This window comes from Bombyx mandarina, chromosome A1 (assembly GCF_030267445.1).
Source record: "Bombyx mandarina strain Sakado chromosome A1, ASM3026744v2".
NCBI lineage: Eukaryota > Metazoa > Arthropoda > Insecta > Lepidoptera > Bombycidae > Bombyx > Bombyx mandarina.
Window position 1 is genome coordinate 10,973,174 of NC_143234.1, and position 19,143 is coordinate 10,992,316.

Here is a 19,143-nt window from a genome sequence, read left to right on the forward strand (position 1 = left end):
GAAGTCAATCGTGAACATTTGTTGAGTACGTATTTCATTAGAAAAATTGGCACCCGCCTGCGGGAATCGAACACCGGTGCATCGCTTCAACACGAATGCACCCGGACGTCTTATCCGTTAGGCCACGACGACCACAAAAAGACTTCGAAAAAGACGAAAAAGAACGAATTGACCGTTCTCTTCGACCGTTCAGATTGGATTCACTCACGGCCCACCTGATGTTAAGTGGTTACTGGAGCCCAGATACATTGACAACTTTTTTTGTTTATTTGTTTTATTGTATTGATTGGTGAACGAGCTCACGGCCCACCTGATGTTAAGTGGTTACTGGAGCCCAGATACATTGACAACTTTTTACACAAGCTCATTTGATATATTTTTTTAATGCCAATACGCATTTCAGACTCCTCACTATGCCAATAGAGGCGTTGCCGGCAGGTCGAGCGATGGAGATGCCGATGCACCCGGGTAAGGGTGCTCGCGCCGATAGTGGAAATCCCAAGGTGTGTATTCTGGTACTTTTCAATATATTTAGGTTTTTTAACAGCAAAACAGTATCTCTAACTTTGTTTTCAGATCAGAAATGTGGGGATCCGCTTCGTCCCCGGCCAGGAGGGACCAGGAGACGCCTCCGGTGCCATCACCTGCCCTGTAACTATATTATTCAATAATGTAACCTATTTTATAAACAAATAAAGAAAAAAATATTTGAGAAACAAAATTTTTGAGCCATTAAATTTATATTAAATTTTTATTCAATATTTATTGCTTAGTTTTAAATCAAAGAAAAACTTGAATTTTGAGATAGGTGCCTTACTTGATTTTTTTATTTTATTTTGTACTCATTTCTTAAATCAAAATTTTTGTAGATACGTAGAATGTGGGCCAAGTAGCGGGGCTAGCACGCCGACCACCGAGCGGCTTGCGTAAGTACCTATACATTTTTTACACATCACATAAACATATTTTTATGCGTAAATTTTTTTGATATATGTTATTAAATATTTGTTTTATTTTTCAGAAGGATGGGTCACGTTTCAAAGAAAGCTCGGCGTGAATTGTAAGTTCATCTCTGTATACTACCAATATAGAATATAAAATAACCATAAAAAATAATTACTGGCATTGATTTAAATATTCTTTCTATTTTATAGAATCCCTTCGACCTCTTCGTCCTCTCGACCTCTTCGCGACGAAGAGATTTTGGAACTGCTCAATTGAGCAGTTCCGAAATCTTACCGTAATTACGGTAAGTGATATCAACCTTTTTTTTATTTTTTTTATTGCATAGATAGGTGGACGAGCTCACAGCCCACCTGTTATTAAGTGGTTACTGGAACCCATAGACATCCACAACGTAAATGCGCCACCCACCTTGAGATATAAGTTCTAAGGTCTCAAGTATAGTTACAACGGCTGCCCCACCCTTCAAACCGAAACGCATTACTGCTTCACGGCAGAAATAGGCGGGGTGGTGGTACCCACTCGCGCAGACTCACAAGAGATCCTACCACCAGTAACCTTTTTATCAATAATCGCGAAAGTAAAATACCTATTACAATCAAAACTTTTTCTTTTCAGGCAGCGAAGAAGAGTCGGAGGAAGAGGAGGACGAGGAGACTATGCAGCGGCCGCCGGTGCCGCACTCGACCAGGATGTGGTTAGACGAAGAGGATGAGGAAGTTGAAAGAGGTGAAGAGAGGATCCCTTCTCTCCCGAGAGATAACATTATAGAGCAATCTCTTCGTCTATCCACATCCACCTCACCGACGGCTCTTTCGCCCTCTGTGGCGCTAGGGCCAACTAATAAATTTATTTTTGAATGGAGAACTGCGCCAATGCCTCCAATCGAACCTGACTTAAGGCGAGAACCGTTCTCCCAAATTAGTGGTCCAAAGGTTTCTTTTGCGACTCCGTATGATGCATTCATTGCCATATGGGATCGTATATATAAGTCAATAAATTCGAAAAAAAGAACGAACACAAATCATAATGTTTAATAAACACATATATACTTAATTAGCACCCGTGAGCGCAGTTGTTATTCCCGTGAGCGCACTTGTTATTTTTTCACTATTTTTAAGTTTTTTTTTTTTTGTTTTTTCTTCCATGCATGTGGCTTTTTTCCTTGGAATGAATGCCCGGTTTCATGTAAATCTTGAATAATTAATTATTATACTACTTGCAAACATATATTTTGCAAAATCTTAGTTTTTACGAGACACTGTTTTTTGCACTAATTTTGAGTGTCATATTTGAGAAGTTCATACTCAAGATCTGTAAAATAAAACAAAGTGTCGTTGCTTAAAATAGCTTGGCGATACGCTTTTTTTCCACAGGAGAAAATCGCCGGATCCCCACCCGCGCGGCTAGTGGGGTATGTGGGAGTTGAACCTCACTAAAAACTCCTGCCGCTCACAACCGGCGCCCTACCTCGGACCGGGCCGGAGCCCAGTCGGGGCTATTGAAACGGCGGGACAGGGTTGACGCAGAGCACATTACATCCATCCCACCGATTGGCGATACGCTTAAGTTATTGTCAACAAAAAATTCTTTGTCCCTGACGCCAAGAATGTAATAAAAACAAATGAGTTATGAGAGCCACTCGAGTGACATTTGACGAGGGTCGTTTTTGTATAAACACTGTAGTTTAAAAAAAATGTACTGAACATGTGTCCATTTGCCTTTTATTGTATCATATACATTAGTTGCTTTAATAAATATAGAATATTACATCCAGCAGACGTTTTAAATTTTTTTTTTAAATGTAAATTAATGTTAATGTTAACGGAAAATGAAAGTTAAATTTGCGTACCCCGTATTATTTTTATTAGAACTGTTAGGTGTAGTATTAGACATTACATAAAGAAATCTATCTTCTTGATAAATCCAATTGGAATTCTACAAAATTCCAATTAGATTTAGAGAAAATGTAGTTTTTCTAGATCTCGGTCCGCGCCCAGCGTGTTAACCGTCCATACCACGGACCCACACGACGGGCAACGGGCGTTAAATGTCATTTCCACAGCTCAACTGCAGAGCCAAATTTACAAAAGGACTTACAAACCTTATTATTACAATGGAGGCAATACCCTTATGCATTCACAGCGGATATTGAAAAAATGTACCGCCAAATTCTCGTCAACAACACAGATCAGCACCTCCAAAAAATAGTATGGAGACAAACACCGGAGGAACCTATACAAAGTTTCCAGCTAAACCTTATTATTACAATGGAGGCAATACCCTTATGCATTCACAGCGGATATTGAAAAAATGTACCGCCAAATTCTCGTCAACAACACAGATCAGCACCTCCAAAAAATAGTATGGAGACAAACACCGGAGGAACCTATACAAAGTTTCCAGCTATCTACTGTAACCTATGGCACCAAAGCTGCACCTTTTCTAGCCCTAATGACATTAAAACAACTAGCATCCGATGAGCGTGCCAGCTATCCGGAAGCAGCAGCGGTCTTGGAGAACTCTTTCTATATGGACGATCTTCTACATGGCTCCTACAACATTAACCAGGGAAAGCACCTCATAAATCAATTAACTCATCTATTGAAATCAGGAGGATTCAACTTAAGGAAGTGGAAGCCTGCCTTAATTCAAGACCCTTATGCTCACTAACAGAAGACATCGAAGATTTGGAATGTTTATCACCTGCCCATTTCTTGACAGGAAGAGCTGGGTTAACGACAATAGAAACCAAAACAGATGCTCGAACAAGATGGCACTTAACTAATAACATTTTCCAGCAAATCTGGAAGAAGTGGAAGCTGGAATATCTAACCCAGTTAACCTCGAGAGCCAAATGGTTAAAACCACAAAGAAATTTGAAGATCGGAGACATGGTTGTAGTGCACGAAGACAACATTCCAGCAGGAATATGGTTGATGGGAAGAGTGACCTGCATCCAGGGAGCGACGGAAGCCTCAACTCTTAATGATGTAACTAGCGGATTAACGTAACATTCATAAACGTTGTGAGTCTGGTCATTAATAACGCCGAATGAACAGTTGTATGATATTGGACCGCATTCCTCACTTTTGGCAGCTCAAGATGCTTATTGCCAAAATTTTGAATATTCCGGATTCATACCACTAATCAATGAGACTTATGAAAAGATGCGTGGAATAGATCCCCGTCTACATGAACGTCTACCACTCAGTATGTTTACACATGCTATGTCTGCACATTTGAATTTAGAAATTTTAGAAATGGCAAGGCAAACCGGCCAGAATGTCTTAAATTTGCGAACTGATGCAAGAGAAGCACTACCTGATTACCAGGTGATACCTCAACCTATTTATGATTACATTTCACACATTAATTCAGCAATGACACAAGATGGAAAGGAGATTCGAGTTAATTTACCAGAAATCGCTATACCACAGGGACCAACCCAAGTTGAAGGAGTGGCGATTCCGAGCGGTTCATTCGGCGTTATTAATGACTAGTCCGGTCTATTTAAGCCTAAAATCAGGAGGAAGGTTACATAAATTCCCATAAAGCTGAATATTGGCATAGTTGTTCAAAACATCATTATAAAGAAAATCTCAAAAGTCCTCATCGTTCCGAGGTGTGCTAAAAATTTGGCACGGGGTCAAAGGTCAAAAAAATGAGTTTTTGCGATTTTTAGCGAAACGGTGAGTTTTTTCGCAAAATTACCCCAGTACAAAATTGTAGATCACGAAATTCTCTACAAAAAATATATTAATAATTTTTTTCCTAAAAGCCACCATTTTGGAGATATAACGTTCCGAAAAGTTGGATCAGTCGTAATCCCTCTATTTTGCACACGTACGCCACATATGAAAGTCACTAAAGGTGTAATAGAACTAAAATAAGTTCGCTATTATTTATTGTAACTTGCTTATGTAAAATATAAGTTAAACTACGAGAATCTCAGGTATAATGAAACCCCGTTCCTAAATTTGTACGTCAGTATAACCTTGGGATAACATCTGTCTTTTATTCTATTGTCCGCGTGGCTAGGGTCGTATACCTGCTTTATGTTGGCATGCCCAATATATGAAATACATACCGTTAGTCTTGAGCGCCACTGCGTAGGGAAAACATGTGCTTATCTTAACCTATCTTTTAACCTATTTTGTGCGTTTTAGATTTTTATAAGAAAAATGTCAGAATATTGTTTTATTTGTACTCATCTTTTAACTGAAAGTGAAACTGTAACTGTTGATCGTGGTATGAAGACACTGATTAATGCAAGTGCTGAAAGAGATGATGGATACTCGGAATTTCTTAAAAAACAAAAATCTGTGACAATACATAGCAACTGTCGTAAAATTTATACGCGGAAGTGTTCTATTGCTGCTGCCATCAAAAGAAAACGCGAAGAACAAGAAGCTAACACATCTACAGGATCTACAGTAAGTAGTCCTCCTCGTACTAGATCCCGTTCAAGTGATTCAGCTTTTTGTTTTAAAAAACTATGTTTATTTTGTGGCAATAAATTGAATGAAGAGTTGCAGAGAAAAAAATCCTTAGATCGTCGCAGTAAAATTTGTCAAGTAAGTACACTCCAATTCAAACATTCAATTTTGGAAGTAGCACGAACTCGTTCCGATGCTATATCGAAAGCTGTTGTTGCTCGAATCGAATTTGACTATGATTTAGTTGCTGCTGAAGCAAAGTATCACCAAGAATGTTATACTTCTTTTTTGAAACCGACTACTGGCGGTACAGTTGGTCGTCCTAAAGATGAAGCAACAGATCTGGCAATGCAGGAAATATTTACATACATTGAGAGTAGCAATGACTGTCAGTTTACTTTGGCTGAGTTAAAAGATGTTAGCAAAATTTTAACTTTAGATAACAGGACTATTAAGCTGCGACTTAAACTGAAATATGGCGATAAAATTATTATCACTGAAAAACCGGGAGCGTTAACATTTGTATGTTTGATAAACAGTCACCATGAAATTTTAAATCAATCTTGGTCCGAAAATAAAAAAATTAATAAACAAGAAGAACGATTAAAAACTCTAGAAGCAGCAGCATCTATTATTCGAGAAGATATTCAATCCTCGGTATTTGATAATTCCTACTACCCTCCACCAGGTCGAATGTTTGAAGATTTAAATAATGACATCCCACAGTCACTGACATTTTTTTTGGAGCAAATGATCTTAAAAAATAAACGATCAAATTTCGATCATTTAAAACTAGTATGCACCAATATTTGTCATAGTATCATGACTGCTATTCGACCAAGATCGTTCAAGTCCAAATTACAGTTAGGTCTTTCAGTTTTTTTTCATCGGAGGTTCGGGTCTAAGCGTCTTATACAAATTTTGTCGTCTTTTGGTTTGTGTGCTTCTTATAATGATACATTGATGTACGAGTCAGCAGCAGTTTTTCATCCTCTTCCTCATGTCCTACCACCTGAAAGTGGCACACTTATTCAATACGTTGCAGATAATGCTGATATAAATGTTAATACGCTAGATGGTAACAATTCACTCCACATAATGGGTATAATTCAAATTGTAACTCCAAAGCACTCTGTTTTACTAGAAGAACCTATGCAACGAATAAAAGAAGTTCTTTCAGCAAAACACTTCAAAGCAAAAGCTCATGTGCCAATACAGATCTATCAGAATAGTGATGTAGTTGGTTACAGTAAAATATATGTCCAAGATTTTGGATATGGAACTGAAACAGTATCTTTTCATAAAAATTCTGATGTAGTATGGTTTTATGGAAAGTGGAAAAATACATCATTACCTGGTTGGAACGGTTTTATTGAGCGCTTAACAAATTACCATACAAATTATTCAAAATCTCAGATTACATTTTTACCATTCATCCATCAACCAGCTAGTAACTATAATACTGTCTATACGACTTTACTTTGTGCATTAGAGAACGCGAAACGTTACGGCCACACTGTATGCATCGTGACTTTCGACCAACCCTTGTATGCGAAAGCTCGAGAAATTGTATCAGCCGCACCTGACGGCTCTGAAGTATCGAAGATTATTGTCAGACTTGGAGGATTTCATCTACTCATGTCTTATCTCGGAGCAATTGGTTATATTATGCAAGGTAGCGGGATAAAAGAAGTACTCTCAGAAATCTATGCACCAAAGTCATTAGAAAAAATGCTCAATGGTCATGCTTACGCAAGAGCTGTTCGAGCACATACACTACTCCAGCTGGCTTTAGCAATTACAATATTAAAAACAATAGATATTAATGATATCATGGGAGCAGATTTAATCATAAATATTGACCATATATTAGATAGCACTCTTTCATATTCAGATATTGAAAATGATAATGAAGTATCAGGTGCTTTACTTCATAAATTTAATATGAAATTGAAAGATTTTGAGGAACGAGGACCAACAGCGCAACTTTGGATACAATATTTTAATATGGTTTCACTTGCAAAAGAATTTTTGAGAGCTGAGCGTATGGGGGACTGGAAAGCTCATTTAAGTTGTGTAAAAGAAATGTTACCTTATTTCCACTCGTCAGGACATTTTCCATATGCTAAATCTGCACACTTGTATTTACAAGACATGATGCAATTACAGGACTCGATGGATCCTGAAGTTTACGAAAAATTTACCGAAGGATTTTTCACCGTGAGACGCTCAGATAAATTGAGTTGTGGAACTTCTACAGACATGGTTATCGAACAGTCTATGATGAAAGCCATGAAGACAGATGGAGGTATTGCTCGAGGAAGAAGTACAAAACAAAGTGTAATCAGTAAATGGGTTTACAGCATGCATGCAATGAACACAGTTTGTGAGAAATTAGAAGATCTTGCTAATGTTAGGATGGATACGACTGAACAGCATGTTGATGCCAGTGATTCACGTGTAAAAAAAGACGCTAAAGACATACGAATGCTTCTTGAGTGGTTCTCGATTCATGATCCTTTCCCAGAGGTTAACAAAGTCATCTCGATTGCAAGTGGTGTCGTTGGTGATAATACAATTAATTGCTATAAAGCACGTGAACTTGGGCTTATCTCTATTGCTAAAATAACTGGACTGACATTTAAAGATATTAAACTTAAACGCGCTGACAAAGTTGTTCCTCTTTTAGCTATGAGTAGCACCGTAAAAGTTCACGAAGAAAAAGTACCTGTTGACCCAGTGTTATTATTCCAACGTATGAGTGTTACTGCGGCTTTTCAAGATGAAATTGAGAAATATTTCGAGTATGAATTAGCTCCTTATCCGTTAACATTATTTGATGACATTGGAATGCGCAAGACCCAGAAGTCGGCTATTTACGATTGTTTTCAGACTATAAATGTTGATATTAATAACACTAATTCAACGTACATAATTGACGGAGGATTCTTATTACATCGAGTGGTGTGGGATAGCGAGGAAACATTTAACGTTATCTTAGATAAATACGTTCAATATGTACGTCGACATTTTGGTTCCAGAGTTACTGTCGTATTTGACGGATATGATGATTATACGAGAAATATTAAAGCAGCAGAGCAACGCCGTCGAAATGCTGCTTCATCAACTTCTTCTGATATTATATTCGATGAATCAATGACAGTTCCTACCAGTCAACAGAAATTCTTTGCAAATAATCACAATAAATCTAGGTTTATTTCGATGTTGAAAGCAAAATTTACTGCTGAGAATATATCCGTTGAACAAGCTAATGATGATGCTGATGTATTGATTATTGAAACAGCGATAAAGAAATTCAGTGTGACAAATACAACTGTTGTTGTTGGTGAGGATGTTGATTTACTCGTCTTGCTTACTGCTCGAACTCCAACTGAAAAAATTATTTATTTTTTTAAACCCGGAAAAGCCCAAAATCAATCGGAAATATATTCATCAAACAGTTTATCCAATTTTCCTAAATGTCAAAATCATGTATTGTTTCTACACGCAATAACTGGCTGCGATACGACATCTGCTTTTTACAGGAGAGGAAAAACAACAGTTTTCAAAATGTTTGAAAAAAAAGATTTACTACAATGTGCTGAAGTTTTTAAAAATAGTAATTCAACTCAACAACATGTTATCACCAACGGAGTTCAATTTCTTCTTGCTATGTACGGAGCCCCCAAAAATCCGGTCCAATATCATACAACTGTTCATTCGGCGTTATTAATGACCAGACTCACAACGTTTATGAATGTTACGTTAATCCGCTAGTTACATAATTAAGAGTTGAAGCTTCCGTTAATAGAGATGAAGGCTATTCACCGTTGCCAGATGGTTTAATTCCTGGACAACTTGTTCCGAATCGGAATTTATTGGGATTCGAAGCTATAGACCCACCAAGTGCAGGATCATCCGCAAGATTATCTGGTATCCAGTTTCCAAATGAAGATTCCATTGAAGGCAGATACCGAATTTCAAATTTATTACAAGATCGAGTTTATATAGTATTAGCTGAGATGAAGGATAGATTTAAAATAGTAGAGCTCCGAAGAGAACAAAATGATAAAGGATTAAATATTTTACAGAAAATTCAGCATAAAGTAACAGCCGTCAACCTGACTTTCGTAGAATCATCAGGACCCGTCAATGATGCACAAGTTCCATTGTTTTCACGGACAGTAGCAGTACATAGCTTTGGCGCTCAAGGTTCAGCCTCGGCAAACCAGGCAAATATAGAAGTCTTTCACCGTCGCAGGATTAACCGCGGCCCTCAAATGGCGAGGGGGTTCTGCTGCTTAACAGCGGCCGGGCAAGGACCTGGAGGTTGGAATTCACATTAATGTCACTTACTGCAACCAAATCATTATTAAATTTAAAAGGAAACCAAGACACCATTCTAGACATACTCACAAATCTTCATCACAGCCAAGATCAAATCCATTTGGAACAGCTATCTAAAGCAGGAATTATGTACCTGGGACCTGGTTGCTTATTAAGGGGTAAAGATTTCACTCTCTACGCTCAAGGAAAATTAAAAGACAAATTAAACATGAAAAACAATGTTCTTGTACCAAACCTGGATCAGTTGAACTACTTATTCAATAGTTCCATGCAGTTTGACAACCTTCCTAATGCGACCGACTCCAATGAGCTAGAAGAAGAGTTAAACAAACTTCACAAACGCATAGAAGAGATGAAGAACAGCCAAGCAGATTTAGGAACGGCCCTATCTCCTCACGATATTCACCTGTACTCCGTGAGCTACATCCTAGTGGGCGCGGGCGTTCTAGCCGCAGGCGCCTTGTGGTGCCGTCGCTGGCAGCGATTGCGAGTACGCACCGCTCGCATCAGTCCGGATATCGAACTCTCACCTACCTCGAGCCACAACAAGAAGAACAGTGCGCGAGTGCAAAGCAAGGCTGACGAACAGCCTAGTTTTACCATAGTCAGTGAAAGTTCGATTGCAAACATAACAAGTGTCCGAGACAATAGCAATCTTGCAATGTTGACACGACGCCAGGTCAAGCTGTACAAAATACAACCGTTAATAGACCACTTAAGAGCTACCCTTAATAAGATTCCACCCAGTCCCGCCCAAATGTCGTATGACCGTTTCCGGCTGCTGTCAAGGTGCCTACACTTTTCTAATAACACTGCTTGTGATCTTGCAATGTTGACACGACGCCAGGTCAAGCTGTACAAAATACAACCGTTAATAGACCACTTAAGAGCTACCCTTAATAAGATTCCACCCAGTCCCGCCCAAATGTCGTATGACCGTTTCCGGCTGCTGTCAAGGTGCCTACACTTTTCTAATAACACTGCTTGTGATCTTGCAATGTTGACACGACGCCAGGTCAAGCTGTACAAAATACAACCGTTAATAGACCACTTAAGAGCTACCCTTAATAAGATTCCACCCAGTCCCGCCCAAATGTCGTATGACCGTTTCCGGCTGCTGTCAAGGTGCCTACACTTTTCTAATAACACTGCTTGTGATCTTGCAATGTTGACACGACGCCAGGTCAAGCTGTACAAAATACAACCGTTAATAGACCACTTAAGAGCTACCCTTAATAAGATTCCACCCAGTCAAGAGTATCTTTTTAGCCGTGAGGCCTTACAGCCTGTAATAGCATCATTGGGTGGATCACAAATGTGGCTAAATACTCCAGCTTATGTTAGGGAGAAAAAGCTAGTTAACACTTCCCATTTTCAAAATAAAAAGCCTAAATTTCAAAATAAAGTACAAAATAGGGACTTTAAGACAAATAAGAGACAAAACTCAAAATATAAAAATAACCAATCCTACAATAATCAGCCCTTTCGTAAAGGTTACTCATTTAACCGTACTCGTCGAATTAACCGTACTCGTCGAACTCGACAAAGAGGTCGACGTGCAACCTAGCCCATGCATCAGCCCGCTGAGTTTCTCGCCGGATCTTCTCAGCGGGTCGCGATTCCGATCCGGTAGTAGATTCATTCGCGAAGCAATTGCTCTTGAGTTGTTAGGTCTCCTTCGGAGGCGCTCGGGCAGCTGTTAGCAAATCCCACCCCTCCTGGCTGAGCCTTTGCTCGCCCACCTGTCCTGGTGAAACTGGAAAGGCCTTCGGGCCACCAGTAATCTCTCAATCATAAAAAAAAAAAAAAAAAAGGTTACTCATCAAGTACCACCAACACCACTGCCAAACAAAGTTGACTATCGGCCCATGTTATTCAAAGGTGCAAAGCAAGGCTGACGAACAGCCTAGTGTTACCATAGTCAGTGAAAGTTCTGTTCCAAACATAACAAGTGTCCGAGACAATAGCGATCGCGTAAAATGGCCAACGATTAATTATGGGTCAAAGGAACATGTGTACGCGAAAATAAATAAACAAGTAATGTTAAACAAATCATGCTCGCCTATACCAAGACAACGATTTTAATCAAGATTTTTTGTATTATATTCCAAATGTCATGTTATTAGCTTTAAGTTTTTTCTTTTTATATATTTTATCTTTATCTTTTCGGCGCCCGGAATATGTTCGGTGTAATACGGCCGAACATCTTAGTAAGCTATAACGCCACACTGCACGCTTATTTAAAGTTGCAGTTGAACAGTAGTAACAGTCGTGCAACAACCCGGTTACGCGGAAGTTGGCTCTGGTCCTCGCGACCGTTACATTTAACATTTACATTTAGTAATTAAAACATTAACATATAACAATAACATTTAGAGCATTGAACATTTGTACAACCTAGAACATTTGTAGAACATAGAACATTTATAAGTGATTGTGAATTAAAGTGAGTTAGTAAAATCCAGACTTATCATTGGTGAACAACTACTGCAAATCAGCTCTGTGCCCCCATAAGATGAAACTTGGATTAACGCAAGTAAGGCTAGCATTTATACATAAAATGAATTTATATACATTTAAACATTAAATTTAATAGTAATATTGAATGTTCATGTACTATATTTATTTTAAGGTCATACTGTAAAAAAAACTTGGGTGGACAAGAAAGTCACATCATCTCGACAAGCGTTTTTGGAGGGACTGACCACTGGATTAAAAAATCCATCTGGAAAAGGCAAACGTTTTATAATTAGCCATATAGGTAGTGAAGAAGGCTTCCTGGAAGAGGGGCTCATGATTTTTGAAGCAAAGAAAAATTGTGAAGATTACCATGATGAGATGAATGCAGTTTGTTTTGAAGAGTGGTTCGCTGCAGTTTTACCAAAATTAAGACCAAACTCAATTGTGGTGATGGATAATGCACCTTACCACTCCCGAAAATTGGAAACGGCATCAAAAATGAGCTGGAAAAAAGCTGCCATTCAATATTGGCTTTTAAATAAAAATATTCATTACGAACCAGATATGGTTAAAGCTACGCTTTTAGAACTGATTCCACATAACGAGTCTTTTAATAAGTACGCTGTAGACGAAATGGCAGCACAACATGGGATCACGGTTTTAAGACTGCCCCCTTACCATTGCGAACTAAACCCTATCGAATTGATATGGGCGCAGATAAAGGGGCATGTAGCTCGAAATAATAAAACCTTCAAATTGACAGACGTGAGAAATTTATTTCAGGAAGGCATTAAAAAAACTACGGCTACCGAATGGTCTAAATGCGTATCCCATGTTGTCAAAGAAGAGGAAAAAATGAGTAGGTTAGATGTGTTAATTGACAATATCACAGACACATCTATATATATAAAAGAAAGTCGTGTTAGTTAACTTCACTTATAACTCAAGAACGGCTGAACCGATTTAGCTGAAAATTGGCAGGGAGGTAGTTTAGAGCCAGGAGAAGGACATAGGATACTATAAAACGTGGTATAACAAAAAAGAATCAGACTTGGAATAACAAAATTGACGTATAATGACAGCTATGTAATGACGTATGGATGACAATTTGATATTTGTAAGAAATTGATAATAAAACTATTTCTATTAAATAAATAATTCACATTATTGCCCAATTGCCCATTCGTATAAACAGTGAAGTGAACTATAAAACTCGGTATGGTTGAAAATTTAAGTTTTTAGGTGAAGTGAAGTTTAATTAATAATGCCGCGACCAAGACGATCGAATCTTTCCCGACAAAGCCGTGATGCAAGAAGAATACGAAATACTGCAAATGAAAGGACTGAAGAAGAACAAGAAATTGCACGTGAACAGCGCCGCGATAGTATGGCTCGACTTCGTGCTTCTCAATCACGAGAGCAAAGTGAAGCAGCTCGGTTGGCAATGCAGAATCGTCGAGCGAACAACAGAGGTCAACAAATAGATAATTTGCGACGCAGAACAAGATATTTATCAAGTGCTGATTTGAATCGAGCAGCGTTTCAATACGATTGCAGCAATGATTACAGCTTGCATCCTAGCGTTTTCATTGGGCAAATGGACGTAGTTTGCGAGTATTGTGGTGCATTAAAGTTTTCCGGAGAAACGCCTGGATTATGCTGCCTTAATGGTAAAGTGAAATTGCCATTGTTGACTCCGCCACCTGAGCCATTGTATTCATTGCTTTGTGGCGAAACACAAGAATCACGCCACTTTCTTGCAAATACTCAAAAATACAATGGTTGTTTCCAGATGACGTCATTTGGGGCAGATATTATCGAAGAACGGGGATTTAATCCGACATTTAAGGTATTTATTTTTGTACTTATATACAATGTAGTTAAAGAATAACTTACTTTATCTATTGGTACCTATGTAGTATATTTGCTAATTCTGAACTCTACTCTCCCACCGAAAAAAGTGTTTATAACCCAGTTAATACTGTCTGGTTTTTATTTTGTAGATACAAGGACAGATTCATCATCGAATTGGATCATTACTACCTTTCGAAGATACACAGAATAAATTTTTACAAATATATTTCATGGGCAACATGGAAGAACAACTTGATCGACGCCTAGAGATCAATGCAGGAATGAAGCGAGCAATCCTTCAAGACTTGCAGTGTCTGCTTCATGAACATCATGCGTTGGTCAGGTTGTTTAAGAGTGCTTTAGAGCGCATGCCAAGTGATGACTATAAAGTTGTTATCAAAGCAGATAAACGACCATCTGGAACACACGAAAGGACATTTAATGCTCCAACAGTAGACGAAGTTGCCATCCTGATTGTTGGTGAACAATTGGAAAAACGCGATATTGTGCTTACACGTCGCGATACTGGGCAACTGCAACAAATATCAGAAACTCATCGATCATATGACACATTGCAATACCCGCTGATGTTTTGGCAAGGAGAAGATGGATATTATTTTAATATTAAAATGAAAAATCCATTGAATGGTGAGTATCAGTATCATAATTTATTTCATTTATTTGTGAAAGACACTGATTTAAAATAATGCTTATTAAAAAAATGGTTAATGTCTGTATTGTTTGCCTTTGAAATGGTTAATTATCAAATTTTTAATTTCAGGTGAAGAAACTACAAAGAAATTTAGCTCAATGAATTATTACGCATATCGTTTGATGATTCGTCAAAATGCTGACAACTATTTGCTGCGGTTTCGTCGATTGTTTCAGCAGTATTGCGTTGACATGTATGTAAAAATAGAAACGGAACGTTTAACATTCATTAGGTTGAACAAAGCCAAACTGCGTTCTGAGGAGTACATCCATTTACGTGATGCAGTTAGTACTGAAGGAAATGCAGCTAATATTGGTCGATTAACTATTCTGCCGGCGACATACATTGGTAGTCCACGTCATATGCATGAATATGCACAAGATGCAATGACATATGTTCGTCATTACGGTCGGCCTGATCTCTTTATTACTTTTACCTGTAATCCAAAATGGATAGAAATTACTCAATTGCTGCTTCCCGGACAAACATCAAGTGATAGACACGACATCACAGCACGTATATTCAGGCAAAAAATTCGGTCCCTGATGAACTTTATTGTTAAACAACGCGTCTTTGGAGATACTCGATGCTGGATGTATTCAATCGAATGGCAAAAGCGAGGCCTGCCGCACGCACACATTCTTATTTGGTTAGTGGAAAGAATTCAGCCTGACCAAATAGATGATATCATATGTGCTGAGATTCCTGATTATGAAGTCGATCCAGACCTACATGATGTTGTTACTACTAATATGATTCATGGACCGTGTGGTGCCATCAATCCCCAATCACCTTGCATGGTCGATGGAAAGTGCTCTAAACGATATCCACGGAAATTAACGGCGGAGACTGTCACTGGCAATGATGGTTATCCGCTGTATCGGCGTCGATCACCAGATGACAACGGTCGAACTGTCACAACGAAAGTGAAAAGAATGGATTTCGTTGTCGACAACAGTTGGATTGTTCCATATTCGCCACTTATTTCTAAATCGTTCAAGACACATTGCAACGTTGAATACTGCAATTCAGTTAAGTCCATAAAATATATTAGCAAATATGTCACGAAAGGCAGTGATATGGCGGTTTTTGGATTGCAATCCTCGAATACCAACGATGAAATTTCACGCTATCAAGTTAGTCGTTATGTGAACTGTAATGAAGCGATTTGGCGTATATTCGCATTTCCCATTCACGAACGTCATCCTACTGTTACGCATTTGGCGGTGCATCTGGAGAATGGTCAACGAGTATATTTCACGGCTTCGAATGCTACGCAACGTGCTGAAACACCTCCAGCAACTACATTGACCAGTTTTTTTTCAATCTGCCAAAGCGATCAGTTTGCACGAACTTTGCTTTACTCGGAGATGCCACGTTATTATACTTGGAATGCTTCATCGAAGAATTTTCAAAGACGGAAGCAAGGCGATGCGGTTCCTGGGTATCCAGATGTGCGTTCTACTGATGCTCTTGGTCGTATGTATACAGTTCATCCAAAGAATAATGAATGTTTCTATTTGCGGTTGTTGCTGGTAAATGTGCGTGGGCCAACGTCATTTGAGTCACTACGAACTGTTAATGGTGTAATATTCCCAACATATCGTGCTGCATGTGAAGAATTGAAGTTATTAGAAAACGATAGTCATTGGGATACGACAATCGCTGAAGCCATTATCTCTGCATCTCCAAGTCAGATACGCACATTATTCGCTATCATAATTTCGACATGTTTTCCATCAAACCCATGTAACCTGTGGCACAAATACAAGGATAATATGTCAAAAGATATTTTACATCAAATTCGTGTCAGTTCCAGAAATCACGATATTGAGATGAATGAGGAGATACATAATCGTGCTTTACTCTTGATCGAAGATATGTGTTACCTCATGTGCGGTAATTTATTAATCAGGTTAGGAATGCCAGCACCATATCGTGAAATGAATGACGCATTTAATCGAGAATTGGAAAGGGAACGTGAATATGATCACCAGGAATTAGATTTAGTAGTTCAAACGAATGTACCCCTGTTGAATTACCAACAAAAGGAAGTTTATGATACTTTAATGAAGGCAATCGATGATGAAAATGGTGGTTTATATTTCCTAGATGCCCCTGGTGGAACTGCCAAGACATTCCTCATGTCATTAGTTTTAGCAACTGTTCGGGCGAGATTTAACATAGCGGTTGCAGTTGCTTCTTCTGGAATAGCAGCCACATTGTTAGAAGGATGCCGTACGGCTCATTCAGCATTCAAATTACCGTTAAATCTTCAAACTATTGAAGAACCAACGTGTAATATTGCAAAACACTCAGCAATGGCCAAAGTTTTAGCGGTATCGAAAATCATCATCTGGGACGAATGCACAATGGCGCATAAACGTGCATTAGAAGCACTTAACCGAACATTAAAAGATTTACGCAATGACTCGAGATGTTTTGGAGGAGCAATGATTTTACTTTCTGGCGATTTCCGCCAAATACTGCCAGTAATTCCAAGATCTACGGCTGCCGACGAAATAAACGCTTGCCTCAAATCGTCAAATCTATGGCGCCATGTGAAGAAGCTGCAACTGACAACAAACATGAGAGTTACATTGCTTAATGATACATCTGCTGAAGATTTCTCGGAGCAATTGCTGACTATCGGTAATGGTCAAGTACCTGTCGATGAATCGAGCGGATTAATATCATTTCCAAATAATTTCTGTAATTTTGTCTCATCAAAAGACGAACTTATCAACAATGTATTTCCAGAAATTATTTCTAACTACAAAAATTATGAATGGATGAGTGAGCGAGCAATTTTAGCGGCTAAGAATAAAGATGTAGATGACCTAAACTACATAATTCAAAATAAGATCATTGGAACAATGCATTCATTCAAATCTATTGACTGCGTCACAAATGAAGATGAAGCCACCAACTATCCAATTGAATTTTTAAACTCTTTGGACGTGCCTGGCTTACCACCGCACAATTTACGCCTAAAGGTTGGCTCCGTAGTAATCATGCTTCGAAACATAAACCAACCAAAACTGTGCAACGGTACGCGTTTGGTGGTTAGAAAATTGATGAACAATGTAATTTACGCTACGATAATGATAGGAAAATTCAAAGGTGAGGAAGTTCTCATTCCGAGGATACCGATGATCCCAACCGATATGCCGTTTGAATTTAAAAGACTTCAATTTCCGATACGTCTTGCATTTGCCATGACCATCAACAAATCACAAGGCCAATCCTTAAAAGTTTGTGGTTTAAATCTAGAACATTCATGTTTTTCCCATGGTCAATTATACGTGGCATGTTCACGGGTCGGAAGACCATCTGCGTTGTTTGTTTTTGCGCCTGATAATAAAACAAAAAATGTCATGTATCACAAGGTACTTAAATGAAGAGCAACCTATGTACTAAAATACAGAAATAATTATGAATGATTGATGTAGAAATTTAATTTTTGTATTTTTTCCAATAAAAAAAAAATCTGCTTATTTATTGACATTAAGGCGGAACAAAGTTCGCCGGGTCAGCTAGTTATTAAAGAAAACTCTCAGATCGTTAATTAATCGTCAAAACTAAATAATCGGTTCAGAAATATTTAATTTCCTGATATGTTTAGTTTACGAGAATAAAATTATAAACGAGAAAAATCGATCCGGAAATATTCCATTTCCATATCGAATAATTTCACGTCACTATTTAGTACTTGTCATAACATTGCAACACTGAAATTGTCAAATCTGGAATCGAATTAAAATTCCGACTTTAGAACAAAGTATTAATAACAAAGTTTTAATTTAAAACCGTTAACTTACAGTTCCCTGGACCAAATTTAGAATCATTTCAGTATATGTATTTCTTAACATAAATATTTCCTTTTTATTCAAATTTCAATTTTCTTAAAAGCAGAGGGTACTCGGGACTTAGGCTTGATCGTAGATGATAAATTGGACTATCATCAGCACATCATTCGTACATGTAAGAGCGCCAATAAAGCCTTAGGATTTATAATGCGCGCAGGTTCACAGTTTCAGTGTCACTGTCTCTATTGTCCTATATTATGCCTTTGTACGTAGCAAGCTGGAATATAATTGCATTATTTGGGCTCCTCGGGAGTCAAAATGCAATATGCTCATAGAGAGAGAGTTCAGCGTAAGTTTGCTCGGTACTTGTATAAGAGGTTATATGGTTATTATCCGTTTTTGTTTCCGTCGCTTTTTGTGTCAGGTATGGTTGGACTGGATACCCTAAACCACAGGCGAAAGTTGCATCTGCGCAGTTAGGCGTTTTGGTGAAAACTGTAAGCCTAACTTTGTATTGAATGGAATAAATTCATAAATAAATAAATTACCTGGTGGTTCG

At 38.3% G+C, this 19,143-nt stretch overlaps 1 protein-coding gene and 1 long non-coding RNA gene across 3 annotated transcripts; both read left to right on the plus strand.

Annotated features, from left to right (window-relative positions):
- Positions 1-405: 405 nt before the first annotated feature.
- LOC149499536 (uncharacterized) lies at positions 406-2,742 on the plus strand. 2 transcript variants are annotated; one of them, XR_016325691.1, is made up of 3 exons: positions 406-503; positions 577-651; positions 870-2,742. It is a non-coding gene; the product is annotated as an uncharacterized LOC149499536 (long non-coding RNA). The 2 variants fall into 2 exon arrangements; XR_016325690.1 differs by lacking the exon at positions 870-2,742 and having other exon boundaries at positions 407-503; positions 577-720.
- Positions 2,743-13,239: 10,497 nt separating this feature from the next.
- On the plus strand, positions 13,240-19,064 carry LOC114252588 (uncharacterized). Its single transcript, XM_089739723.1, has 4 exons — positions 13,240-14,058; positions 14,213-14,711; positions 15,457-17,898; positions 19,009-19,064. The coding sequence occupies exons 1-4, from the start codon at positions 13,474-13,476 to the stop codon at positions 19,062-19,064; spliced, it is 3,582 nt and encodes a 1,193-aa protein (XP_089595849.1). The 5' UTR covers positions 13,240-13,473.
- The last annotated feature ends 79 nt before the right edge of the window (positions 19,065-19,143 follow it).